A 27,210-nucleotide genomic window follows, 5' to 3' on the forward strand; every position below is an offset into this window, starting at 1 on the left:
GAGACGAAACTATTGGGTACTCGAATGCAACTTCAGGAATGAATTCATGGCACTTGTACAGAGACACTGGGATCAAACAGGGAAAGCTGCTCTGGAAAACGCAGAAAATTCTGCAGCTCTTTGAGCAGCTCCTGCTCGGGTGTTTAATTGTTGAAACCCTGAGTGCTGCCGTCCGAAGACACAGTACGAGTGCTCTGCTTTTCCTGGTTTCCAGACATCTGTATCAGGGACGTGCTGTGTGTTAGAAATACCCAACCCCTCCTTGTGTGATTTTTGTTGTTTCCATGCAACTCTTGGTTGCCAACTTCTGTCTCATGGATTCCAATCTGGAAAGGGATTTCTGTTGTTTGATTGCAAGAATAGGAATAGGAGGAGAAACGGTGAAAGCTTGCAGTGTAGCTTCTTTAGCATTCTCCCTTGGGAAGATCTGTCCCATTTTGGGCATATTTGAGCAGGTCCTAGGATGATGCTTTTTGGTAACACCCAGCAGGACTCCGGGATACCCAGTTTGGTGCCACTATGAGCAATAGAAGCACTCATCTCTGAGTTTGTGGAAATACTTAGGCCTTGCAGGGACTTGGGTTTGAAAGATGGCAGTGGAAGCCCTGGAGTATGCTGGGTGAATCTGATTTTTTACCTTGGGGTCAGTGTTTTGGCTTTGTTACCTGCAGCCCTGTTGTGTTCAGAGCCTCCTCCACCTCCAGGTTTGCAGGACCAGGTTTCTGGTTTTGGACCTTCCACCTTCAGTCCATCTCTCTTGGGACAGTTCAGGTTCCACCTGGCATGTTGTAAACTAGTAAAAATAATAAAAAAAACTCTCCGGCTGCTTAACGAATGAAGTGTTTCAGTTGTTTTGCCCTCCAGATAGCTGGGGTTGGTTGTCTGTGGATGCAGCTGCTAATGGAGCTCCTCCCGTCTCATGACTTGTGTGTTGGGTTGGGTTCTTCATGGTGTTGGGATGGTGACGACCATGCTGGTGTTGAAGTGAGTCCTCTTGCACCTTCACTTCCTCTGCAAAGCTCATCCTTGTGTCAACGAGTGCTCTGCATTGTCTCCACAGCTGCCAGTGCCCACAGCTCTCCTTTGAGCATGGGGGTTAACCCCTGCTGCGGGCACCTGGCTCCGACCAGCACGTTGGTGGCCCAGCTGTCCTCCTAAATAGACGATTGTCATCATTTTAGGAAAACAGAGGTATTTTGGTTGTTAATGTGATGATTTTCCTTTTTCTCTTCCTCCAGGAAAGATGACACCTGTGCTAGCTACTCATTTTGTCCAGGTCACTTAATGCTGTAGATGGTGTTTGATGAGCATCTGTGATTTAGGACATAGATGAGCCACTCATGGCAATGTGTGTGATGTGTGTGTTCGTGGCTTTTTTTAGATACCACACATAAGCCTGTTTTTATTAAAAAAAAAAAAAAAAAAAAAAGAGAGAGAGAGAGAGAATTGTTAAAGATAAAATCTGCTTGTTTCCCAAAATTCACATATTGGAGGCTTAAGGCTGAGATTTTCACACCTACACTGGGGATTTGGATACTTGGCCATGCACCATGTTACAGTTCACACAATTTTGTCATGAGTCTCTTGGTGCTTCATGCTTTCCCTAACAGCCCGGCACCTTTGTGCTCTTGTGACATGACAGCTTCTGCTTTGGGTAAGTGCGTAAGTGAATAAATTCTGGCACTGTGGTTGTGGAGAAAGGGTTGTAACTGTGGCTCTGAGCAGCTCAGTAAACTCAAAAGAAGTAGAGAGAGATCCTAGGTGATCTTCTTGACATCTCATGGAGTGGGAGGGCTGGCACATGGATGAGTTTTGTGTATTTAGGGTCTGCAAGGAGCAAACCATCCCAATCCCATAGGAAATCTTTAGTTTCTCTTTTGCCCTACCAACCTGGGTCATATTTAGCTACAAACCAACATTGCCTGCCCTGGCTTTGGTGGAGGCAGCACCCTCCTGAACCCAGTCCTTGAGCTTGAAATCAGGACAATGCTCTCTCCGTCTCATCGCAGGACTGACTTGCAAAACCGACTCAGAGGTGCCTGGCTTTGGTGCTTCACCTTCACAGGGCCAAATTCTGGGGCTGGGGGTCTTCAGGATATCGTGGGAGGCTGATTTGTTGCTCTGGGGCTCTCCGTTAATTTCCTTTTCCCATTTCGACAGTTTCCTGGCAGTCTGTTTTCTATGGGATGGGCTGATAAAGGATTTCAAGTTCCTCCTGGGCATGGGAGGAGAGAGGGGAGGGGAGAAAGTGGCATTTCACAAAGCACTGATATGTTTTTAATTTTAATAAAAATAAAAGAACGAGGTAAGCAGCACCTTAGCTGCTAAGGTGACAGGCGCTTAAGGAACGCTGAATAAATACATAAAACATATTTGCTGAAGGCATTTGTCATTGGAAGTTTAAACATTAAACATGCCTGCTTCGCCTGATACCGTAATAAAGCAAGGATGTTCGGAAAGCCATTAGTGGTGCTCTGACTACAGCTTTACATCGTCACTGGATGTACCGCAGAAGCCGCATTGTATCAGCGATGCCTCAGCAAGTTTTGCACCCAGAAGGAAAAGTAGGTGAATTCTGGGAGGGATTTCAATGTAGCCTTGGTCTTTTTTTTTTTTTTTTTTTTTTTGTAGTCCATAGTTTTGTACTGACTGTTTTGGTGTTGTTTCCTCATAAAGTGCTGGGGCACATCTGTGTGAGGCAGCATCTCTGCCATTGTCCCGGTCAGCCCAGGCTGAACAAGAGCTGCCTCCGGGCCTGGTGGCACAAATAAGCAGGTTTGTGTCTTTACTTTTTTTAAATTACAGGCTAAGGAGGAACACAGATACTCAATCCATTAAGAAATAACTAGGTGGGTGATTCACTACCATTTGTGTAAATGGCACTAACTCTGGTCTGCCCGCACAATTTATTAATACTTCACGGGAGGAAAAAAAAAAATTATTTTAATCTCATAATGGATGATGAGCTGTGAAATTGCTTCTGCAGCCGCTGGGCACCCTGGGGGAGGTGCTAGCTCGCACCACATTATGCAAGTTCTCCCCACATCTCTGCCTTCCTCGTGCTAATCACACACGTCAAGTCTGGGCGATGGGGAGGGGGCTGCCTCTGCTGCTCTTGGATTTTATTACCCTTTTTCTTCATACACATACAATTTCTTCTCAATTTGCTCTGGGGTCCCAAGTGTGACTTTGGAAGTGCATGGGCTCAAAATCCAAGCACATTCGTGGTGAGTGATGCTTTGGGCTTCAGAGGTCCCAGCCCTGACTCACATTAAGTAACCAGAAATTTAGCGAACACGCTGGGGCTGCCCCCAGTCTGTGACTTGGTCTGGCTGTTACCCTCGCTTCTTAGGCAAGAGTGCCAAGAGCAGGTACTGCTGAGCAGCTTTGCTCTGCCTTCATAGGCTTGGACTGGGATCGTGAGTGGTGCCGGTGCTCTGAATGCTGTGGAGTTTAGTCTGAGTACTGAGATGGCACTTACCATAAAGGCAGGTGGGCGGGCAGCACAGGGCTTTGTTTGCAAATTTGTCTTTGCTGATAAAAAGAAAGAAATCATAGAACACAGAGTGGTTTGGGTTGGAAGGGACCTTAAAGCCCACTCAGGCCCAACCCCTGCCACGGGGTGCATGCCACCTCTGCTGCCCATGTGCATGGCTAGGGCCTGTCCTTTGAGGTAAAACCGAAAAGCTCACTACAAAGCACCCATATGAAGTGTGGCACAAAGGCTTTCTACCCTTAACCACATGTTTTCAGTTTTAAACACAAGGGAAATACAAAGATGAAAACTGAAAGGGGACGAGTATGGTGCTGAATATAGTTTTCTTCCTGCTCTGGGTCTTTCTTGCTCGAACGAAGCCAGGTTGAATTAATTTCTTAGAGTGCTTTTTGCTAATTCTTCCCTGCATGCACTCCATTACTGTTTTCAGGCCGCCTTATCTCTTGACCTGCTTACAGTGCATTATGCATCATTATGTAATGCACCCTTGGCTCAACGCAAAATACCAAATCCATCCAGTCCAACAATGAATTTCTGTGAAGTGCGCTGATCTTATTATGCAAGTTCAGTATGCCATGAGACAAAAACGGCAATTATGTAAAATCCGTACTCCTCAAATAATTCCCAGAAATGCATGATATTCTTGAGTAGACTATTATCATACTCCTTGTATTGACTTCCAGCCAAGAGACCAGGAAAGCAAGGAGAAGAGTTTATATTTGGCTGGCCCAGTCAGTCTAATTTTAGATCCCCATGGCTCCTCTCTCTCTGGGCTCACAGTCCCTCCAGAATATATTTTAAAATCAAGCAAAATCATTATATACAATTGTAAGGAGGCTGATTGTAAGACAGATGACAGAGGATATGCTTTGCTGACACGGAACAGAGCTTGCACATCTCCTAGCTTCCCCTGGAGCGCTGCCATGTTTGCTTTGAAAGACTAGGTAAGAATAGCTACAAAAACACGCTGCAATGAGACAGTTCTCTCCTATCAACAATGAGGGCAGATGTTGAAGCTAAATATTGCTACAGGTCATCCAGGAGCAACTGTGCATCAGATATGCCTCATAGTCCTGGTCCTGCTTTATGACGATAGAATAAAGGGTTTTCAGGAGCTCCAGTTATTGCCAGTGTTTGCATAAGCCAATACAGAAAGCTCGTGACAATGCTGTCAGCAGACTTTGAGCCTTACTACCCCGTGGATGGTTGGATGGTGAAGGGCTTAGCTGTAGGAACGTGGTGTTGCCTCCAGTGCTGGAGGTGGGGATCAGACGTGGCACCTCCACGTGGGTCCCATCGCGGCTCAGGACAGCACGGGGCAATGCCTGGCCCTGCTCTGCCTCAGAAACCTGGCATTTCAGAGAAGTAACAGCAGCAAATCTGCACAGCAGTAGTTTGGGGCATGTTCTGTAAGGAACACGGGGAGCTACCTGCTGCTGGATGTTGTTTTCAAGAATCTGATGGTAATGTAAGGAGGTAGAAGTACGTAAAGAAGGAGATAAAAACAGATGAGAGAGGTGAAAGGGCGGGATGTGAGCTGCTCTGGTCTCTGAGGAGCTTCAGGGAGTGTTAACCAGCGATTTGTACATCTCCTACAACTTGCTGGCTAATTTTTAGGCCAGCATGCTTGCCCAGAAGAACCAGTGATCTGATTGAGTTCTGGGGAGGACAGTCCATGGTTGTGGGTTCCCCCCCGACCCCGCGAGCAGTTCCTGGGCTTTTGTGCCCAGGGTGCAGAAAAGTCAGGGAACGAAAGGAGGAAGGGTTGAGAGCTGTGGTGGATTGCATTGTTCTTCCTCTTTACTCCTGGGGCTAACAGCTTCCAAAACTCATTTCTGTCTGTGTCAATGGGGACTGTCCCTCCCTCAGAAGAGTAACGCAGCATTACCAACCCTTTATATGACGCTGCATGCTGCGCTGCTGCTCCCATGCATGTCTGTCTGCCTTTATGGTAACTGTAACCTTTTCTTGAACCAGAGATTTTCCTGAACCAGAGCCCTTTGGGATCATTGTGGGTTTTCCTGGATACATTTTTAATAAACACAATAATTTGACTGCAAGCCCATTACCTACCCCTGTTTGTTCTATGGGATAGTTATTTCCATGCCTGCAAAAAACAGTAATTCATGGGGCAATCAGAGGAAGAATGACAGCCAGGACAAAATTGGTATGTGCTGTGATAAGCTAGTCCATCTTCAGCATCATGCACTGTAGCTTTATGTATTGCCCATAAATAATGGTCTTGAAAAGATATTAAATCTTTAGGAAAAATCAAGCCTAATTGTAACTATATTTTTGTTTTTCATTTTGGTTTATGTACAGTATATGACTTTTGCAGAGACATTTTTATTCCAGGAAAATGACAGGGCAACAAGAAGCCATAATTGCACTGATTTTTAGAAGTGCCTGCATTACTACAGATCTGATGTACTGCAAGACATGAATCAGAAAAATTCTATTAAAAAATCTCTTGAATGGCTGACACAGGAGTATTATCCACAATGATTAATTTGACTTGGTCATTATGAACACAGACAAGTCTGACAAAATTGCATTTCATTCCCCACTGAATTCATAAAATCACTATACACATAATAAGAAGTTATAGTTGTGTGCTATCCACTATTCTTGACAGGATTCCAGTTCTGGATAAGATACTGATTAAAAAAAAAAAAAAAAAAAAAGGAGGGGGGGAGTTGGGAGCCTTTTTAAAAACCTACAATGGAGCTGATTTCTTTTGCTATAAATTGTTCGTAGAACTCCATTATTTTTAGCTTTTTGTGGTGAGGTGGCGATGCAGGTCAGCCACAGCTTGGACAATGTAAAAACTGAATGTGAGATCAAAGGTTATTGGGGCCAAAGTGTGAATGTTCAGGACCCTGGTCTCTCCCTTCTGTGCACATGTGGTTTTATGAAACTTGTGTAAGAGGCTTTTTGCGCAGTGCCAAACGTGGCTGAAACCATCCAGGAGGCTCAGCTGTGAAGGCTCTGTAATTCCTTAGGATTTGTGTCTATGTGGGAGGGGACAAAGCCCATGTAAAGAGAAGAGGTGAATGTCGAGCTCCATCCCCGGGCAGTGCTGCCCGGCGGCACTGAGGTGGAGCCTGGCTCTCTGCCTTCGTTTGCTTTAGTGTGCAGAACCTGCATTGAATGAAAGGAGGAAATGTGGGGACATTGAGGTGTTTGATCGGTTGTTCTTTGGGCGATCCAAGCATTTGTCTGGGCTTTCAGTCCCACACTGCAGGTGAGGAAAAGGAGCACAGAGGAACCAGCAGGCCGATAGGACCCAGCTTACTGTCACTGCCTCCTGTCCTGCTGGGCTCCCAGCCTTGCGGCGTGCCTGCAGGTTGCTGGAGGCTGTGCAGACACAGCCAGTGCACCTTTAAGTTCGTTTATGTTCATTTATGTGCTTACAGTAAGGATTCGTTTGTCCCTTTTCAACTGCATTCCCTCAATCAAAAACCTGAGCATGTGAAAATGGATGTAAAGGGGGCTGGGAATGCGTCAAAGACAATTTGTAGTTAATAAATACTTCCTTGCAGTATGTATCCAACTCGACCCAAGTAATTCATTGGCCCTGCTATTCACAGACAGGATCTCCATGTGCAAAGATGAGGCAAATCAATTTCCATTCCTAAGCCCCAGAGCTGCTGACATGGAAAATCAGCGCCGCTTCGCGCCTTGGCACGGGGCTCCAGAAGGCGCGGGTAGGAATCCAGCCCGGGCCGTCCCTGCTTGTGGAGCACCGAGCTGCTTGCCCTGCTGGCCCCATCATTCCTCTGGGGTTTGCAGCATCCAGGTGACTTCCATCTTCTCCTGCCACCCGAGCCAATGGTGCTGCCCCTCTGGCTTCGGTGCTTTGCACTGAGTAGAGAAACTCCACATGTGCAGGTCGTGTGCAGGAGAAATGCATCAAAATTCCCTTCTTGCAAATGTTGTGGCAGTGCTGAGCAGGGTGTGTGTGGTAGGATAGCAGCTCGGAGTCTTGCAAGGAAGTAGGGGGGTGCTTGATATCATTGATCTTTGGTTTTCTTTTTTTTTTTTATTGTGTTTGGATTCCTTTTCATCTTTATATGGCTCAGGATCTTCTCTTAACTTGGTGTGCCAAGCTTGTGTGGGATGAGCACTGGCACAGAGTGAATCCTTTTTGTATGTTTGCAAGAGGAATTGGGAACGTCTGAATGAAAAGCCCATGCGTTTATCTGGCTGGTCCCATGCGCCATCCAGCTTTGGCACACAAACACCCCAAACAGTGTTTGGGGTGTCCCTACACCACCCAGCCTCCACGTCCTCCATGCTCTTCACGTGCTCCACGAGCACAAGCTGTGGTGGCGTGCCCTTGGTCACCCCGTTCAGCACCACAGGTAGCCATGTTTTCCTTGCTTTGCAGTCTTCCCAGTTTGGTTTTGGTCTTCTTAGACCAAATCTATCCTACCTAATGTCTGAAATGCCCGGAGGGTCACGGTCCTAAGGCGGTAAGGTCCTGTGTTAGCTACAGGAAAAGCTTAGTTAGCAGATGAGAGATGATGCGCAGTCCGTGGTGTTTTGTGCCATCTGGATGATTAGGGTGGGATAGATCACACAAGCCGACGTATTTCCTTGTACCTTACTGGGAATAAATTTTCTTTCTTAGGCTTGTATTTACTGTTGAGTGTTATTTGACAGGGCAAATATTTACCTGCAATAATGCTGCAAATCTCCATCATTTCCACTGCGAATAATATTTCTCTGAATCAATGCTTGGCTGCGACTTCTGGATCCTCGTGGATAATCACACAGAACATGACTCAGTGAAGAATTGAGGTCACTGGATGTTTGCCCTGCTTCTGCGGAGAGCGGTTCCCAGGTCTTTGGTCAAGTCATGCCCTCCATGATTAGTAGCAACGCGCGGTGGGAGTGGTGCTGGCTAGCTGTAGAGGGTTTTGTAAAGGCGGACAGCACTTCCCTCTCCTTCCAAGAGGGGAAAGGCAGGAGAAAGCTAAAGGCTTTATCTGTGGATGCTCACTGCTTGTAGCTCCCTCCTGAGCTACCTGCACGGTGGGTTCTTGTGCAATTTCCAGCCTGCTTGTCACTGGATGCTGACAGCCCAGGGTTAGAGCTACTCGCTTCTCCCCTTGACCCACAGCAATTTTCAGGTGCAGCTTAAAGTGTGTGGAGATGATGTCCCCAACTTGATGCACCGATAATTCAGGTGCTTATCTAGGCGTATGGAAGAAGATTCAGTTTTAGTGTTAAAATTCAGGCTACCCATGCGTGGGACACTGGAGGCAAGGGAGGAACCAGCTCATTCCCCTCTAAAGCTCTCAGTTCCCCTGTGCTGTGTTCGGTTCCATTTCCATACAGGGCACCCCTTAACGGCACGCGTAAACCTGCACCGCAGAACTGCCTGCACCCGGGTCCCTCCCTTGTGGCCATCTTCTGCACTGGTAGGAAGCAGGGCCTTCCTCACCCATTGCTGTCCCCATGATGAAGGGGCAGAGGGAGGGAACTGTGGCCCAGAAAGGTATGTTAAAAGGGTGGTAGAGAAACTGCATGGCGTAAGGGACACGTCTCTCCATGTCCCCACTCCCCTCCATCCTCTGCTGGTGGATGGAGGTGGTCATTGTCACTGGGACCTCTGTTCAAGCTCAGATTTCAGGAACTGTTTTTGAACATGGCTCTGATGCTGTGGGAGATGGGCTGTATCCGCTGCAATGCCATCCTGCAGCACTGCGGGGTGAGGCGGTCCATGCCCTGCGGCACAGCACCCATAGCCTGGGCAGAGACATGTGGGGAGCTGCCGGCAAGGAGGGAGTGGGGAAAGTGGCATCTCAGAGACGGGTAGCATCTCTGAGAGATGCTTGGTCAGATGCTTGGTCAGAGATGGGTGGCATCTCTGAGAGAGACAGCTTGGTCCTGCTTCTCCTTCCTTCTCTTTGAGGGGTCCGACCTTCAAAGCAGCGTCCGGCTGCCCTGCAGCGCGAGCCAAGGCTTGGCAAGTAGAGGCTCGTTGTTTCAGCTGATTTCCGTGTTTAATTTGAAGGGGAATAATGTGTAATCACAACAACTGTCATCTGCTTGTCAGTGGAAAAGCCTAGATCCCCCACGTCTGCTGTGTGCACCGCCACAGGCAGCCTTTTAGCAGGGCGAGCTTCCCTGCGCTTGCCTTCGGAGTCCTGGTGGGATGAATGGGCTCCGACCAGCTCACTAATCTAATTTGTAATGTATCCTTATAACGTATAATTGGCTGTTTAATTTAATTCAAATTAACATAAGAATAGAAAACAGAATCTGCAGCAGAGCCCGCGTGGTGGTGGGAAGGGGCGTTGGGTGTCGCTGGCAGGAGACTCGAGACGACGGCGTCTGTGCACGCGCCACGAGACCACCCGTGGTAGGCACGGGTACATCCCCTCCGCCTGCCTGTAGTCACCAGGTGCCACGATAAACCATCCCCCTGTCCCACCCTTACAAGGGTCTGTCTGCCTCTTCTCCCTGCCCTATCTTCCTAGCGATCTCTTTAAAACACACGTAGCATAAAGGCCGCCTGTTTTGGAAAATGGCTCTTCGTGGTGCGGTGTGAAAGCTGGCAGGCGCCAAGGCTGATTATGTTGATTGGATATTGTCTAATCTGATTTTGATTGTGTACAGCTTTGATTGTAATTTTGATATGTCTGCACAATACTGTAGCTCTTCGGAAAGCTTTGTGAGTTAAACAGAGCTTTTTTTTTTGCCTTTTTTTTTTTTTTTCCCAGGCTGAGAAGAGCAGGGGCAGGAACATGCAGGGGGGAGCGGGGCTGTCGCGCTCCTCGCAAAACCGCCTCAAAGCCCTTTCATGAGCTGCTCTGCAGCAACATGAGCAACTTGTAGTTTTGAAGAGAGTTTAGGAAACTTTGAGTGGGTTTTACATAATTTAGTTAAGTACAGCAAAGCCACTTGCTTATATACCTGATACCAAAATAAACCAGTTGGAAGAACAAGTTTGCTGTGCAATGATTTATTTAAATCCCTTTCCATAAAGCACCGAGTGAAATCCTCTTAAATAACTGGGGAAGAATTGATATACCTCGAAGAGTGTAGCCCAAGCGAAAACTTTACTAGACGTATTAAATGGGATATGTCTGTCTGCTTTTGTGTGCAGCCTCTCATCCCCCTTACCTTTCCAGCACAATGCCGCTGCTAGACAGAAGCTGGCTGGAAAAACAGCTGGGCTTGAATTTCCCCTGAACAATAACTGTTGGTACAGAGCTAGCTCAGCCCTGGCTCCGTCTTGTATTTCTTGCGTACTCATATTTCCCCAAAGCTAGTAGGAATTTCACGTGAACATGAGCAGTCAGCTGGGATGTGCAGCATATGCGCTCTTCTCTGTTTATTATGATGGGACAAGGGGAGACAAGAGGTGTGTTTTGCCTTAGCTGCCTCTCCTACTGACTTCTGAATTCTGGTTAAATATGGGTTTTATTTTATTTTATTAAGGGTTTTCTCCCTGCAGCCTGGGGTGATGAAGAGGACAAACCTGACTGTGAGCTCTGGGGCAATGGATTAATAAAGCCTGCAATGTTCAACTGGTTTTGCACGCGTCTGGGGTTTTGCCCTTAAATCAAGTATTAAGTCAAAATCCAACCATGAAACTAGGTGATCTGAGAAATTTAGCTTAAAATCCATGTGTGTAATACTATGGCTAATCAGAATTTCATATGCTATAATAATACGTGAAACAGTAGATGTTTAGAATAAGCCTCCACTGCCAGACACTCATTATATTCTGCTTTGATAACGAATAATTTTGGATAGACTCACACTTAGGTTATGAAGCAAATATGTTTTTGTCTGATGTGGAGACTCTTGCACAAGTGCAATAATATCTTCTTTTCATTGGAATGCTTAAATGTATACAGACCAGAAAACATGGGAAGCAAAAGGACCAACATCTCTGGACCTTCATGGTGAGCTTGAGGGAGCACTGGTAGGGAGTGGAGGGCGTGCTTATCTAAACCAGATCCAGATCGGGCTGTAAGGAAGGACAGACCTCCATGTGGGGCACCACCAGGCAATCCTGTTGCAGAAGAATCGGAGGCTTGCAAGAACCTGTGGTGTCCCGCAGCGGACGGTGCAGTGCTCACTGCCTGGCTCCTGCGTGGTTACGACCCGCTGATGTCCAGGGCTGGAGCTGTCCCATTTATTACACCAAAAATGTTTTCACTGGAACATCCTTTTGTGTTTCTTGCACAAATAATCATTTTTATTTGCTGGAGTGACAAAGCAGTGACACATTGCAAAATGTCTTTTCTGTGTTTCAGACATACAATGGTCAGAACGAGAATAACGAGGACTATGAAATCCCACCCATAACGCCTCCCAATCTCCCCGACCCTTCGCTCCTGCACTTGGTGGACCACGAAACTGGATATCACTCCCTGTGCCACAGCCTGCCTCCGAACAGCCTGATACCCGCCTACCCCTACCAGAACATGGACCTGCCGGCCATCATGGTCTCCAACATGTTGAGTCAGGACGGGCATCTTCTCTCCAGCCAGCTACCCACGGTCAGTGACTTTCCCCTCTTTTTACCTTTTGTTAAAGCCACTCTGTGCATCGTGCTGTGAGCTGATTGAATGGAGAAGGACGTTAATGAGGGAGTGTTTGCACCAGGGGCTGGGAAGAGCCGGTGATGCAGCCTTGCCTTGCTGCACTACCACCCACTGCTGTTGATGACCATGTTCGTGGTGCCAATTTTGTTTCCAACTTCATGTTTTCCCAAGCGCTGTTAATTGCCCAAGACCAGGCGGGAGGGTTGTTTTCCTCTGGGTTCGTAGCATCCTCACTGAACCAAGCCCCACGTGGCCAGCAGGAGCCCCCTGCTTGTCACCCCTGCCCCATGAAGGGAGAGCTTCCCTATTGATTTCAAGGAGACCAAGATCCCTCCTTGCACTTGCAAGCTCAAGTTGCCTTTTGGCTCACACCGTGGTAAGGTGATACCTTGCAAAGTTTCAAATGATGCTTCCATAGGAATAAATAAAAAGGGAATAGTGAAGTAAAGGCAGCTCTGGGAAGAAACTTTGGGGCTAATTAGACCTTAGGACTTTTCTGTAGCACTGAGGAACGGTTGTGACTTGGTTTTGACACTGGTATTAAATTAATGCTGGAGCTGTTTAATAATATTATCCTCTTTAACACATTTATCCCTATGGTTAGTTTTCTACATTGTTTCTCTCTTAAGATCATTGATTTTCATGGCTGCTGTTGAAAGGCATCGATATCAAACAGTTAATTTTACTTATTAGCATTGCCTGCAAGCCAGCAACTGCGCTAGCTAGAGAGCATTTGGTGTCGATTGCTTGAATAGATAACGGTCTGAAAGGTAGTGATATTTAAATATTTAAGTGGGATATTATCTCTTAGTCTAGGAAAATCCCAAGGCTTTCTAAAGTCTTGGTGCATCTCCAAGTTGCGTGGTTAGTGTGTTTAAGAAAAATATCATCTTCTGCCCATCAATATTGAACACAGGCATATATCTATGAAATTAAATATTACTTAGGTCTCTGTGTTAGCTTTTAGGTTCTTAGGTGATTAAAACATTCATTTCTGAGACAAAAAGAGTCAATTTCAGATGAAATATTTTTCCCTAGTTTAATTTAAAGCACAGCCCCTTTTCCTGACCCCTATTTTCATAACACGATAATTTTATCCTGTGTTGATCGTCTCATTTTTGAGAGGTGATATTGCACTTATAAATCACTTTCTAAAATACCTAAAGAAACAAGAACAGTGGAATTTATTAAGCAGCTTCTGTACGTCTGAAATAATTTATTTTGGAGTAGTCCTTGGGAAATGTTCTCTTTCTTATTTTATGGTACTGTTTTACAAATGCAGCATTGTGACAATAAATCAGAACTGAACCAGAGAAGATAAGAAGGGGACTTAGTGGGCTGTAAACATAGAATAGAGAGATTAAGATTTGTTTGCCCCTTACCACTAAAATAAAAAATCCAGTGAACCCTGAATTTTCCAGCCAATAGCAAATTGAAAATGTTTAGTTTTGAGTGGAAACCTCTGGAGCTGTAATACATCTTCAAAGGTCCCAGCAGCAAAGGAAGTAGATCAGGGAGTGAACTGTGTTGCAGTTTTAGGTCAAAATTAAATCCTGCCTTACCTTCCCAGCAAAGCCTTTTTTTCCATGCCATCAGGTTTGAACTGCAGAAGCAGCTTTTAGCCCTTTTCTTCATTACCAGCTCTGGTTTGGGCTGTCAAATTGAGCCCCTGTCACTCCAGCACAGCCCCAAAATGTAGGATCCACGGCACAGCACGTGTAGTTCCATAATTCCTATTGGCATTAATGGGGGCATGCACATGAAGAAAAACTAAAATTCAAGAGACAGAACAGGTTTTTAAGCCCATACCATAAACACGTCCTGCCCACATGCCCGCTGAGCCATAGCCCTCTTGGCGATGGCCTCATGAGGATACTTCAAGCATCACTGCTTAGCATCACAGGACATGACCTGCTCCAAACCTGCCCAAAAGTTCACCACGTTCAGGTGGGTGTTTGCAGCAGGAAACGTCCAGATCAAAAAAGGGGCTTGTTTGTTGGCACTTCCAAAAAGAAGAGGATGTTTTGTGACACGGGCAGGGATGGGAAGCCCAGCTGGGAGTGCTGCAGGGGAGGCACGTGGAGGTTTTGTCTTTGGTCCAGGACAGACGCTGCGCTGTAGTTTGTACTGCTTTTTGTACACACAGCTATTAGGCCTGGGACACAAGTCCTGTGAGGAGCGGCTGAGGGAGCTGGGGGTGTTTGGTCTGGAGAAGAGGAGGCTCAGGGCAGACCTCATTGCTCTCTGCAACTGCCTGAAAGGAAGCTGTGGGGAGCTGGGGGTCGGCCTCTTCTCACAGGTAACCAGTGACAGGACTAGAGGGAACGGCCTCAAGCTGTGCCAGGGGAGGTTCAGGTGGGAAATGAGGAGACATTTCTTCTCAGAAAGAGTGGTCAGGCGTTGGGATGTGTTTGCCCAGGGAGGTGGTGGAGTCACCGTCCCTGGCAGTGTTCAAGGAGAGGTTGGACGTGGTGCCTGGGGACATGGTTTAGTGGGTGACATTGGTGGTGGGGTGATGGGTGGACAAGATGTCCTTGGAGGTCTTTTCCGACCTTAACGATTCAATGATTCTATGATTCTTGCCTCAGATGTTCTGTCTTTTGCTTGGAATACAATAACGATGAGCAATTCAAGGTAAAATGTTTAGAGATGTTAAGACTTTTCCTCTAAAATAGTAGCTAGAGCTTTGGGATTTTTTAAGTCATCCTCATGAACAATCTCAGGCTGCTGAAAAAACATGAGCGAGGACTCACTGAGGACAGTGGGGATGGAGCACGCTTTGCTCTGCTCTGCCCCATGGACGAGCTCAACCTTTCCATCATGTGGTCCCTGACCACTGTTTCTGTCACTTTATTTCCTTATTATTATTTTCCACCAGTTTATACAAGTCCAGGAACTTTTCAGACACTGGGATGAAGGGACATGGAGGGGAGAAGGAATGGGTGAACAAGAGAGATGGCCGAAGACCATGGTTAAGACCAATGGAGCAGGGAGGAGGCAGGACTGGATCACTTGGAGGATGTGTGTTATATTTGTGTTGGTCACAATAAACAGTTGGAAAATCCTTAATACAGCAGGTTATCTTCTACTGTCCTCTCCTTTTTTGCTATGGAAAAAGAGGAGGAATGGTTGGAGGGAAAGGAAATAGGAGAGATGTGATTTTCATTGAGTAATGGGAATACTTAGGAAAAAAAAAAAAAAAAAAAAAAAAAAAGGGGAAAAAAGATGTTTTTTCCTTCAAAAGACAGTGGCTCTGCCCACTGTGAGCATCCTCTCGGCTTTATGGTGTGGACAAGCAACTGTTGAGCCCTCAGTGGGGCAGGTTCTGCTGGGGACCTGGGGGGATGTGGGTGAAAGCAGGGAAATGCCGTGCATCGCTGCGGATAGCCAGCAAGGCAGGCTGCCTGCTGGGCAAAGGAACTGTTGTGAATAAATGAGATTTCAGAAGGTATTTTGCAGAACATATTTGACAGAAGCAAAGGGCGATCAAGGTCAGAGCCCAGGAATCTCCAGCACAGCGCAAACATATTTCCATAAATATTAGATAGCGGTGTCTCTGCTCATCAGGCGGGACAGTGCCCAGTCGTGGGCGCTGTGCCCTTCTCTGCCATGGCTGGGTGAAATATGGCTCAGCCACGTGGTTTTGCATGGGGGAAGCATCATTTTGGACATCCCAGCTGGCAGCTGCTAGGAGCGAACATGGGCTTCGTCGTGTGTACGGGAGTTTGATTTGGAGAGACTGGCAGCTATCCGCGCATCTCCACTTCCCTGGTGCTTCTCACACGGAGAGATCTCCTTGGCTTTGTTTGAGAAGCACTGGTAGCTGTGCATGAGCTGCCCAAAATCACCCCCTGGGGCTCTTCAGCTCTGCCAGAGGAGGCCAGCAGCCCATGCAGGTCATCACTGAGCTGGAGGCAGGCAAACAGTACCCAAAAGTGCCACCGTATTAGTCGCTCGCTGCCCCTTTAGTGGGAAGAGAAGGGGAGATGGAGGGGTTGGAAAGCAAAAACCTCCCTTGGGCTCAGTGGAATGACTTTTTTTGCTATCTGCAAGCTGGTGCATCGGCTCGAGAGGGAAAGAAAAAAAGACTCCAGAAACATCCTGGGAGTTTTTTTCATTTCAGTTTGAGCAAAACCAGATCATGTGAAAAATATTCAAAATCCCCAGCGGTGAAAAGCATGTTCATGGTGTAAAAAATGTCAACTTTCTGGTTAGCTGTGGAACCTGCTTATGTATGCACTGGACTACTGTCTTTAATTATTGTTTCCCATGGGTTCAAAGGTAAAGGGGGGAAGAATCATAACGGCAAGGACAAATGCAGCCCTGAAATTTCTGAAGAGTTAGTTGGTTGGCTTTGCAAGCCGAATAGCTGTTTTCTAGCACTACGGGGCTTTTCTGTGGAACAGAAAGAAAAAAAAATAGATAAGTGAACAAGAAGAATCTCAGCAGTAACACACCTTCCTGCCTCACACATGAGAAAAGGAAACAAAAAGCAGCACCTCCTCACAGCTGCCGCGTTCGTGCCCAGGCAGTGGGGATGGCATAGGTCCCCAGGGACTAGCATCCTCCAGGGTCACCAGTACTGTGGAAAACCCAATCCAGGTCAGGTGAGGGCAGTGGGAATCCCAGCACTGTGCTCCGGGTACTGCAGGATCCAACCCTCACCTGCAGGATCGCGGCCGAGCCGCTCGGTGCTGGACGTGGCTGCATGGAGTGCAGCTCTGTAGGCGCTACGACTGTTCTGGTGGGCAATACAGCTTACATGCTGCGGGTAAATACTGCCAATACGTAAATATTTCAGTAATCTTAAATCACTGCCTGGGGAAGTAAGTCCCGAGGAATGAGCCACGTTCTGGCGCAGCGTGCGTGCAGCAGCTCCGGGCGATGTGTGCCGGCCGGCAGCAGCGTCACCGGCATCCCCCAAGCTGCGGCCCCGGCTAACTTCGTGCTGGCAGTTTTGTGTTGCGTGCTTTAGGTTTTGACTAATTTGGCTTTCTGCTTATTAATGGCTCGCGGTTTAAGAACTAAACTCCTAAACACGAGCCCTTGGTGGAAAATAGTAATGATGCAACCGTACGTGAAGGGTTCTTTGTATTAAACAGGGCCCTGTTTGCAATTCCCTGCTAGTGTTTTTCTCAGAGGCAATAAATGAAAGAAATATGTCTTTTTAAATTTTATAAAACTCAGAAAAATGGTTTTAAACAGCTTTTCTTCACCTCCTATAATTATTTATTTTCAAACAGTCCTTCAGGGTAATGTTCCGTTTTCTTATTTCACACTCCTTTTTCTCATAAATGAACCATCACTTCAATAAATCATTATGAAAACAGAGACTAACACAAACCCTGAAAGGTTGAAAGATTTATGTAACACATTTATGTTTTCCATTTTCTCATTCTGGTACTCCACTGCTAAAGCTAAGCTAATAAAAGCTGCTATTAATATTTCTTGTTGCCTGGCAACCGCAGAGAGGGAGTAATAGCTTTAGCTAGAAAAATAGATGACCGATAAGGAAAAATTCAATTCTTTTATTATCTCAAGGGAAAATGGGCTTTTACTGGAACATTATGATGTACGAGTGCGAAGTTGAATACAAAGGATATTTTTTCAGTTGTTTTTCTATTTTTAATGAACGTTATTTTACCTTCGCGAACTCGTTTAAGGCGTTCGCCCCACCTACTTGCGAGCTTAATTTAGCAACACCCACGCGTGCTGCTGGCTCGAAGGACCTGGTGGCGTTTTCGTTCAAAAGCCCCCTTCCCTCCGTGCCCCTTCCTCGGTCCTCATGTTTTGCGCCGGCTTGGAGCCTGGCAGACAAAGTGCCCGGCCACGGAGTAAATCGGGTTTGGCTGTGCTTAAAAGCAGGCTTTCTCCGAGGAAGGGGCACGGACCGATAGTTACTTTCTGAAGTTTGAGCAGCCGCGGCTGAGCTCCCGGTGCTGACACAGAGCACAAATGTGGCTGCTCCCAGCTGTGCTCGCAGGATGTGGGTGCTGGTGCCCGCAGCCAGACACGTGGGAACGGGGCGGTCCTGCTCTCCTGGCCCTCAGCTGGGTGCAAGGGGATGCTGCCGAGCATCCTGCGGGGCAGAGGTGCCCGAGTGTCCCCCGGTGCTTGCTCCGGGGGCAGGTACACCCCCAGCTCCCCTCAGCCACTGGCCTGACCCCCAGGCTTTGGTCAGCCCCCCACAGAGCAACAGCACTTAGCAAGTGAATCCCCTTTGCAATACGCCAAGCTGCTTTTTCTGTTGGTTCAAAATCCTATTTTTGCCTTATGCCATGAAGTCCCCTTCACTCCAGCACACCTCTCCTCAGGCCAGCGCTGCGGGATGGGGTGCAGGCACTGCTGCCAGCAGCGCCTCTGTGCTCGTGGAGAGGTGCCCAGCAGGGTTTCAAGAGAGAATCATCCAGAAAGCAACCTGGGGAGGAGGACACGGCTCCTCTTCATGTCTCTGCCTATCTGCTCCTTGGTGCTTTATGAAATGGGTTTTCTCTGCAGGCAGTATCATCCCAGCTGCTCAGGTCCGCTGAGAAAAGAGGTTTGATTGCAGCCTCCAACTTTTAAGGATGGCTGAAGGGTCAGCACATCTCAGCCCCAGGTCCCCTTTAGCATCTCTGTATGAAGAAATCTCTGAGACCTGCCATATGCACAAAGTGCTTGGTGCTTCCTGGGATCGTAGGAGACAGAGATAGCAAAGGTCATCCTGATCTTCAGAGCATCTGCCAGTGCAAGATTCCTGCCTGGGGCATCGTGCCGTGCTGGGACAAGCTCCACCTGGCATGTCACGAGGGATGAGTTGCGTGGGATGACGGCATCCGTTGGTAGGTGTCAGCCTTAGGAGATTTTCCAGGTACTCACCTGTATGTTACCTTTGCTCTTACTGCACCGCTATTACTGTTATTACTGCTGCATGCTGTTATAATAACCACAAAAATTACACATTCCTGGGACACAGCCGCAGGATGTAAAACCTACAGGAGGAGATGCACCTACCTTGAAGAACTTCCTAGGGAGGTGTTGAAGTGTCCCTGCACCGCATCGCACCATGCTGGAAGGGGTTGGCATGGTGGAAGCCGGCGTTTGTCTGGCTACAGAGGTGTCTTTTCTCCCTTTGGTTTTTGTTCTGCAAGCTGTTTCCTTACCCACTCCTGCTCATCACTTGCCAGAACCACAGCAGGTCCGATCCCGACATGGTGTAACCACTGCCCACAGTCCAGCAGGGTCTCTGCACCAGGTGGGGATTGGGCCAAGCTGCACCTTTTAAGCACTCTGTAGAAATAAATCCTCCTTGCCTCGCCTCTCCTCTCCCTGAGCTGGGCAGTGCCTTGGTGATGAGCAGTCCCGGCAGGTGAGAGTCACCCCATCAGCCCTAAAGGCACCGTGTCCGTCCCCGAGCGCTGTCCCCAGGTGCGGTGTCCCTCCTGCTGGCGAGCGATGCAGAACACGTTGCTTTGCTTTTACAGAGATTTAAAATTTTACCAATTTTAAACCCAAACTTCTTGGGAACAATCACTGGCACTGCAAATAAGCAGCTTGTGCAACACCAGTGAGGAGGCTCGTTGTGAACAGCATGTGTGTATTAGTAGTGTAATTAAAATATCAATTACGCCGCACCGACAGTTTGCCAAATAACTGGCTTTTGTGCACAGTAAACTTAATCACTCCTAAATCTACTCACAAGACCTGCTGCAATCTTGATGCCAAACTAGTAGAACATGAAAACAGCATTTGCTAAAGCGCAGCTTCAATATTACTTTGCGTAATGGTGCTGCACTCTGTAGCTAGTATCATGTTCTGAAAATTATCTTTTAATGTACAATTTGTATTGCTGAGAAATGTCACTTACTTTGCAGAACGTCTTGCCGACATAAAATCCAAGATTTATTCCTGTCATTTTTTGTCTTCCGTGCCATGTTGATAATAAGAAGCCTACTTTGTGTGTGCAATGCTCATGTCAGTTTTGAAATTTGGGGCTTCAAAAAAGACAGTAGTATAAATAAAACATGATATAAATTAAAAATATAGTGGAAAATAAAATCTGTGAGTTTGTGAGTTACAGTAGCAGATAAGATGAATACAGCACGAAGGGGGTTTTCAGAACAATATCGAGTGACTGGAAGTATTCAGAGGAAATATGTTGAAGGTGTGGGATGGACCTTTTTTAAGAACAGATTCTGATCTTGAACCATGTTCATCTCTATATAGCAGACATACAGATGGGTGCCTGTTACTTAGCCTGGTTTTAACCCTTTAGATCTGGCTTGTCTATCTCTCTGGCATGAGATTTTTTTCTTCTTTCTAGCAAACAGCCCCCCCTTCAACAGTTTTTCTGTGAGGTTAAAAATGCATTTTACCCATGTCAAAAAACCCTGCAATGAGACCAGGACGCCTCCGTGCCTTGTCAAAGGACTGAGACATTCAGAAGAGGGTTTCTTTGGAGTCTGGGGTGTGCTTCTGGGGAAAATGTGCCTGAGTGTGACCAGTTTCCCATCTCCCCATGGAGCATTTGTCATTTTGGCCCCGGTAGCTGGGAGCTGATGTCTGCATGAGCTTCCCCAGCCCCCTGGACTCTGCTGTACATAGGGGACTGGCTCTGCCATCTCCTTCCCTGTCCCTGCCATCTTCCTTCCTACACCCATCTATAAAAGAGTAGGGGATGATTTAAAACTAATAATGTTAGAAAAAATACAAAGGTTGAACAGTCAGCTAGCAGTAAACGTCAGAATTACCTTTGCCCATGCAAACTTACTCAGGACATTGCAAAGGTTCTCGCCTTTAATTGCAGCATGAGACGAAGCATTTCAGACCATCTCTGCTTAAAGATTCGTCTTCCTTGGTGCAGAGGTTTGAGGTCCTGTTTGTACCTTAGAGGCCCTAACCGCTTTGGGAACAGTAAGTAAAATCAGAGCAGTGTGTTTCTGGGGACCCTCTGCTAACCAAGCCCCGTGTTTGGTTACGGTTAATTTGGTCACACTCATTTAGTTGCGCTAATTTCTGCACGTGAGCCAGTGGCACATATTATGTGAGGACTTCTTGTTGGCTGGGTCGTGCCCAGGGAGGTATTTTCCACGTTTCTGCGTGCCTTGTCCCACGTCCTGTTCCTGCCCACGACACTTCTGCTGCTGTGGGGATGCAAAACGAAGCTGGGCTTTTACAGCCACTTGTCTGGGCTGGCAGTGCTGGTCTAATGCAGAGCTGCTGGCTCGGCCAACGAGGCACAGCTTGCTCCATCCCGCTGGGTGCTTGCGCCACGCGTTCCCCTTGCTCTCTCGGTGTTGTGCCGGGCTCCCTGCTTGGCCACGTGCAATCATTTCCATGGGAACAGCGAGGAGAGGCGATGGCCGTGGGTCTGCGCCATGCGGAAGAGCCTCTGAAAGGCACGAGATGATTTTACTGCGTGGCATCTCCTCTGCTGCGCTGCAAGCTTGTCATGCTCCCATACGCACCTACACCCCGCCTCACAGCACAACATGAAGTCATTGTGAAGCACATCGTGCAGCTGAAAATAAAGAATAATTCGTGCCAGTTTCAACCAGCAGCACCTTGGCCGCAGGAGAACCTGTGCTGCCAGTTATCCCCGCAAATGAGCACGTCTGGCAACTCTTTGCCATCCATCTTGCACGTTTTGATCAACGTTGCGGCCCCTTTTTCATTGCCCCTATCCCCTCGATCAATCATATTTATCTCCTAGCTGTCATTCGTCTCCTCTTTGCGTGCTACCAGGTTGCGTTAGCCTGCTCCAGCAATTACTCATTGCCCCGGATGTCCCTACAGAAAAGGGGGATCCCGCACAACTTTTAGGCGTGTTCCCAACCTGAATGCATGCTGTGCTACGTGGCTTGCTTTGGGTTGCCTTTCCAGAAGTTTCCTAGCCAAGCAGCCCTGCCATGGCTGGGTTCGGAGGCTGCAGCTCGGCTGCCACGAGCACACGCCCGGGGCAGGAGAGCACAAAAGGATGGAAATTTCCACGGCTTTTGTTTCAGCCATAGAGGTTATGATGACTATTCACTGCTGTAGGTGTGTGCACATCGAGTATGTCTTTTTTATTATTTAAATGGGAGCCATTTTTAGAGGCAAATAACAGAAAGTGCTTACAATAAAAATAATAGGCTGGAGCAGGCTTTGTTGTGCAACGAGGAGATCAAAGAGCTCCACCGGCCACGCGGCTGAGCACTGCGAGTGAAGGGAGAGAGGGTTTCTAATTGCTAGGTAAGATTTCCTCAGCTGGTAAATATAGATGACAATCCTAGCCTTTTTACAGGAGTTTTCTCCTGCCTGTGGACTCGGTGGGGTTTGCTGTCAGTGTGAATGATGGCGGAGAACAAGCAAGAACATGAAAGGGAATCTTCAGCCAGATTTCCCTTTCTTCACCCCAAATCTTGGCCATGGGGTGGCTGTGAAGCTGGGTAGGCCCAGCTGCCAAATTCACAGCCCCCAGAAGACCAAAAGGGTTGAACCTCCAAAGAGCACAGCTCTCAGCAGTCCTCCCCTCTGCCTCACTGGTGCAGGCTGAAACGCTTCCCATCCCCACAGCCCGGGGAAAATCAAAGTTACCATTTAAATGAAGAATGCTGCTTGAGTCCTGCCTCTGTGAAGAGGTGTGGGATGCAATGTCAAGAGAAATTATAATGATTGCTACAGATGCAGCTTGTCACGGAAAGAGAAAAATGTTTCTGCATCTGATGCATGGCAGCGAGCCAGTTGGTAATGTTATATGTCCAAGTGTTTCACTTTGGCTCCGCCGGCTGGAAAGCATTCCTTAATGCTCTGCCTGGCTGTTATATTTGTCTCTCAGCTCTGCAGAATCCCATTACGAACCGTCCTTTTGCACCGTGGAAATTGTTTGGTCTCTCTGACCAGCCGTGTGAGGGAAGGAGAGGTGTATTGCTGCAATTCCTCAACATCTGTAGAAATTGCCAGCGTTACACTTCTCACTTACCTGTCCTGCCGTGGGCATTTCTCATTAAACATCGAGATGTCCTGTAAGCTGCACGAGGCAGCTGGTGACCACCTTGGGTGTTGCGGTGCTTGGGGAGCTCCTGGGGTGGCTGGCGAGCTGGGAGAGTGGCTCCTGCTTGTGGTGAGAGGCGAAGGCAGAGGGATTTGGGGTGAACTGAGGCGTTGCAGCAAGCAGATGGAATAGGAAGAGCGGGGTCAGCCAGGGAATGGCTGCCCTGGTCGGGAACATTTTCTGTGGAGGAGAAGCACGTTTTGCCCAACTCTTGATGTTGTTGTTTTCTGGCTAACATTTGGAAGAGCAGCGCTTAGAGACCCTCGCACACTGAGATTGGGGGTGTCCCTCGTGGCTCTGCCCTGACCCTGGGTGCTGTGTCTGGGCTGTGTTATTTACGGTGCGGGATGTGAGCAGTGAGGGACAAAGCGGGGGGGCGAAACAGAATCGGATGGATTTGGAACAGAGAAAGGGTGCTTGGAGAGATTTAGACATAGGAGGGAAGTGGGTTACAGGGCTGCTAAGGGAGTTTGGTACTGATAAATGTGAATTAATGTGTGCTGGGGAGAAAAGTATTCACTGCTCATAAAGCTTGCAGTGTTCTGAATTAACCGCCAGAAAGCACGTGGGCTGCTCCCCCCAGCAAACAAGCAAACAAACGAAACAAAAACCAACAGCAAGAAGGTGTTAGGGGGCAAGAGAAATTCATGGGGAATTTTTGGAGAACTGTAGACCATGTACAGTGCTGGTCAGTCTGTCCTGGGCAAGGAGGGAAAAAAGAGGCTCCGAGAAAAGAAATCAGCACGGTCCTGAAACACTCCTCTGCAGATGGTGAGTTTAAGGAGGCAAATAAGACAGCAGAAATTATAGAAGTGCAACCAAGCCAGAACAGCTGGATCAGAAATATCCTACAAGGGAAGAACAAGGAAGCTTCACAGGAACTGGGATTTGGAAATTCAGAGCAATGGAAGGGCATGGTTTTGTTCCAGACAGGTCAAGATAAACTTTGATATTCCCTTGCCCCAGGAAAATGATAACACCAGAGAGAGATCTTTTAAATGCTTATGGGGATACCAAAATTGTGGGGAACTGCTGTAGTAAATGTTAAAGTGAATGTTGTTGGCAAGAAGGCTGTTACATGTGATAAATCCAGAGCTAATTTCTGACTGGAATTGACTTGAACCTTGGGAGCACCAAGCCCCATCCAAGCCACATTGTGTCTTATTCGGGAGATGATGGAACTGGTCCATGCCTGCTTTGGGCTACAGGTGACACTTCACACTGATTTGTTGTTAAAAGCGATGACCAAAGCCGTGATAACTGCTCTCCTTTCCTCGCAGCAACACCAGGCAGCTCTGCATTGCTTCCCTCTCCATCCTGTCCATGCTCCTCTTTACCCTGGCAGGGTGGGGTTGGAGATTTGGGCTCATTCCCAAATGAAACCTTGCAGCACTGGTAACTTCTTAATACTCGAAACGTCTTAATGCATCTCATTGGCATCGTTTCTCTAAGGCAAAGGGAAGGTCTGTCCCATTGCTCCCTCCCAGTCCGTCCTGGTGCCAGCTGGTAGGACAGAGCACCCTTCGCAGGTCACCCCTCTGAAGTTCAGGTTTGCCTGTTGCAGACGTGGTCTCTGGAGGAGCTGTGGCTGTGAGCACAGCGCAGGGCTCGGTCCTTGGCACAGAGCATCCGTCCACCATCGCCAGCCCACCCGCTCCATCCAGCGCAGGGGGCTCCTGCCCCGTGCCAGACATGGTCCTGCGCACAGCTCCACCTTCCTCGCTAGCTGGGCTTCTTCACGGTGTGTTCCCAGTCATGTACTGGTTTTCTGTGTCTGTCCTAGGGGCTCCCTGATTATTTCAGCCTGTGTTTTTTAGCAACCGACTACAGACAGATGGCCATCTGGTTAGCGTTAATCCGAGGGAGGAGGCTGCCTGCTTACCTGCAGGAGAATCACTTTCCCCTCAGGATGAGTCCTGTTAACGCTGTGCTCACGTGGAGCTGAGCTGAGGACATCCAGTTCTGGCAAGAGGGGAGAAGAGGTGAAAATGGGACTGCCAGGACACATTCCCTTCTCAGCTGTCCCCTGCAGAATTGAAGGGCTTGCTTTGATTTCCGTGCCCTGGCAGGCATGGTGAGATGGAAAGTACCTGCCGTGTCCCCCAGAGAGATGGGGCAGGCCACCCCTCAGCCCCTCTACCAGCTGCCTTGGGCTTGGTTGGTCGAATTGGCCAAGTTCTCTCTTTGGGGAGATCCATTCCTTTTTAAGGTTACATTTCCTTATGGGATTTGTTGGTACCACAGCCTGTCTCCCCTCCAACATTTTGCTTTACCTGTAAGAGAGCTGAGGGCAGGATCAGACCTGTCCAAATGTTTGTTCGTGGTCTGAAGGTCCATGAGAAGTGTCCAGAAATGGGCCAAACTGTGCAGCTGAGACATGGTCTGGGCATTGAGCAGGCATTTGTTGGAGACAGGTGGTCACTGTGGCCCTAAAACCAACCACAGGGCTCTCACTGGGGTGCCTGTAGCCAGGCAGCTATAACTGGAGGAGCAGATTAATTTTATTGCGTCCACACTGCAGACTGCGAGGCAGAAAGATCTGTACCTCTGGGTCCTGCTGTTGCCTCCATCACCCCATCAGCTCGCTGAGAGGACCGAGCCCTTGCCTCGCCCTGCCTTGTCCTCCCGGGGGTCGTTGGTTGCCCACTGTGCAGCAGAGCTTCAGCCCCCCCGTGACACCTGCAGCAGGAGGTGCTCTGCAGCAGCTCTGAAGATTTGCCCTAAAGATGAAAACCAAGCAGTGGAGGCCCAGGCAGGAAGAAAACATTTCTTTCATCCTTCCCAAATGACCGAACTGGTGGAGTACTGGCTGTACTGGGACCCGCACAGATCACGCCAGGGAATTCACAAGGTGGGTTACAGAGATCCCAGTCCCACGCAGGGCACGGCTGCTTTGGAACTTCCTTCTTTTATAACCCAGCATCTGCGGCTCTGCCACGCTGCTTTACAAGGCAGAAATCCAATTCCTGAAGGGATGGAAGCCAAAGTTCAGCACGGAGCGTTATGCCCTGATGAGGGTGTTGTATTAATGCCAAGTGGAAGAGCAATATCTCCGCTGATTTATAGGATGTGTGCATGTGTGGCTAAGCAGCATGGCTCTGTAAATATGCTAACCTGGTGATTATTTGTTTTGTGGCAAGGACCTGCTCTGCCAGGCTGGCTGCGGAAGGGGCTGTCCTGTGGAGTAGCACAAGGTCTAGCACGGGGGATTTTTAAAAGTAATTTTTCTCCGGCTTCTCACGGTCCCAGAGATGAGATGTGACCTAACACAACTTCCTTGCTGTGAATTTCCACAGAATTTAAGAGGAGAAAAAGCCTGGATCTGCTAGGATCACACAGATGTGCACTGCCAAGCCACATCCTGCAAGGAAGGGTTTGTGTCTCCGTGTCTGTACACGCTGCTGTTGTGCGGTCGTGTCCTCAGGTTTGCACAGAAAAATGTGTCCGTGTAAACCCTGCCTTTCGACTTTGTGCTTCAGCTTGGAAATCCAGGACTAAGTTGAGCCCCTTTTGAAAACGTAGGTTTCATGATCCGTAATGGGTAACTGGGGCTGGAATTCTCCCCGGTGACAGCTCGCCTCCTCCCCTTCCCCTGTACTTTCTCCGTGAAGCAGCAAAGCCGGGCACAGCACAGCAGATTGGGTCCGGTCCGCGGCAGCTCGGCCGCGCCGAGTTGTTTGAGCCGCTCAGCGGTTAGCACAGCGCTTCTCTGCGAGTGGCAGCGCCCACGAATCCAACATTGATTTTTACTCTGGCCCATGAACGGGCAAAGGGCTTAGTTACTGCAGCCTGGTTCTTGCTCCCATGCCCTCTGGGTGAGGCTGAAGCCCACCCGCGGCCCTTGGAGGTGGGTGCATGGAAGCGGCTCCCTGCCTGGGGGCAGTCGGGAGCGGAGCCCTCATGAAAATTGTAAATCCCATTCCACTGTATTCCCGTTTTTGCAGTGTTTTTGTAGCGCAGGAAGCTGGCCATACGATCACAAGGACTAGGTGTGAGGAAGCAGCCAGCAATGCTTTAGCACCCAGTCAATCACTTGGCACACTCGGATACCCCACGAATAGTGGTACCCCACGAATAGTGGTACCCCACAAATAGTGGTAACTGGGCTTCGGCGGTAGCTTACGTTTAAAGTTCAC

At 48.2% G+C, this 27,210-nt stretch overlaps 1 protein-coding gene across 4 annotated transcripts in view; it reads left to right on the forward strand.

The window, feature by feature from the left end:
* The window catches only part of TOX2 (TOX high mobility group box family member 2), a 139,299-nt gene that overhangs the window by 69,520 nt on the left and 42,569 nt on the right, over positions 1-27,210 (forward strand). For all 4 annotated transcript variants that reach the window (XM_035344010.1, XM_035344011.1, XM_035344012.1 and 1 more), the window contains exon 3: positions 11,773-12,018. In XM_035344010.1, the coding sequence (XP_035199901.1) occupies positions 11,773-12,018 (246 nt within the window). The remainder of the gene's footprint in view (positions 1-11,772; positions 12,019-27,210) is intronic.

Source organism: Oxyura jamaicensis, chromosome 20, assembly GCF_011077185.1.
Source record: "Oxyura jamaicensis isolate SHBP4307 breed ruddy duck chromosome 20, BPBGC_Ojam_1.0, whole genome shotgun sequence".
NCBI classification, from domain to species: domain Eukaryota; kingdom Metazoa; phylum Chordata; class Aves; order Anseriformes; family Anatidae; genus Oxyura; species Oxyura jamaicensis.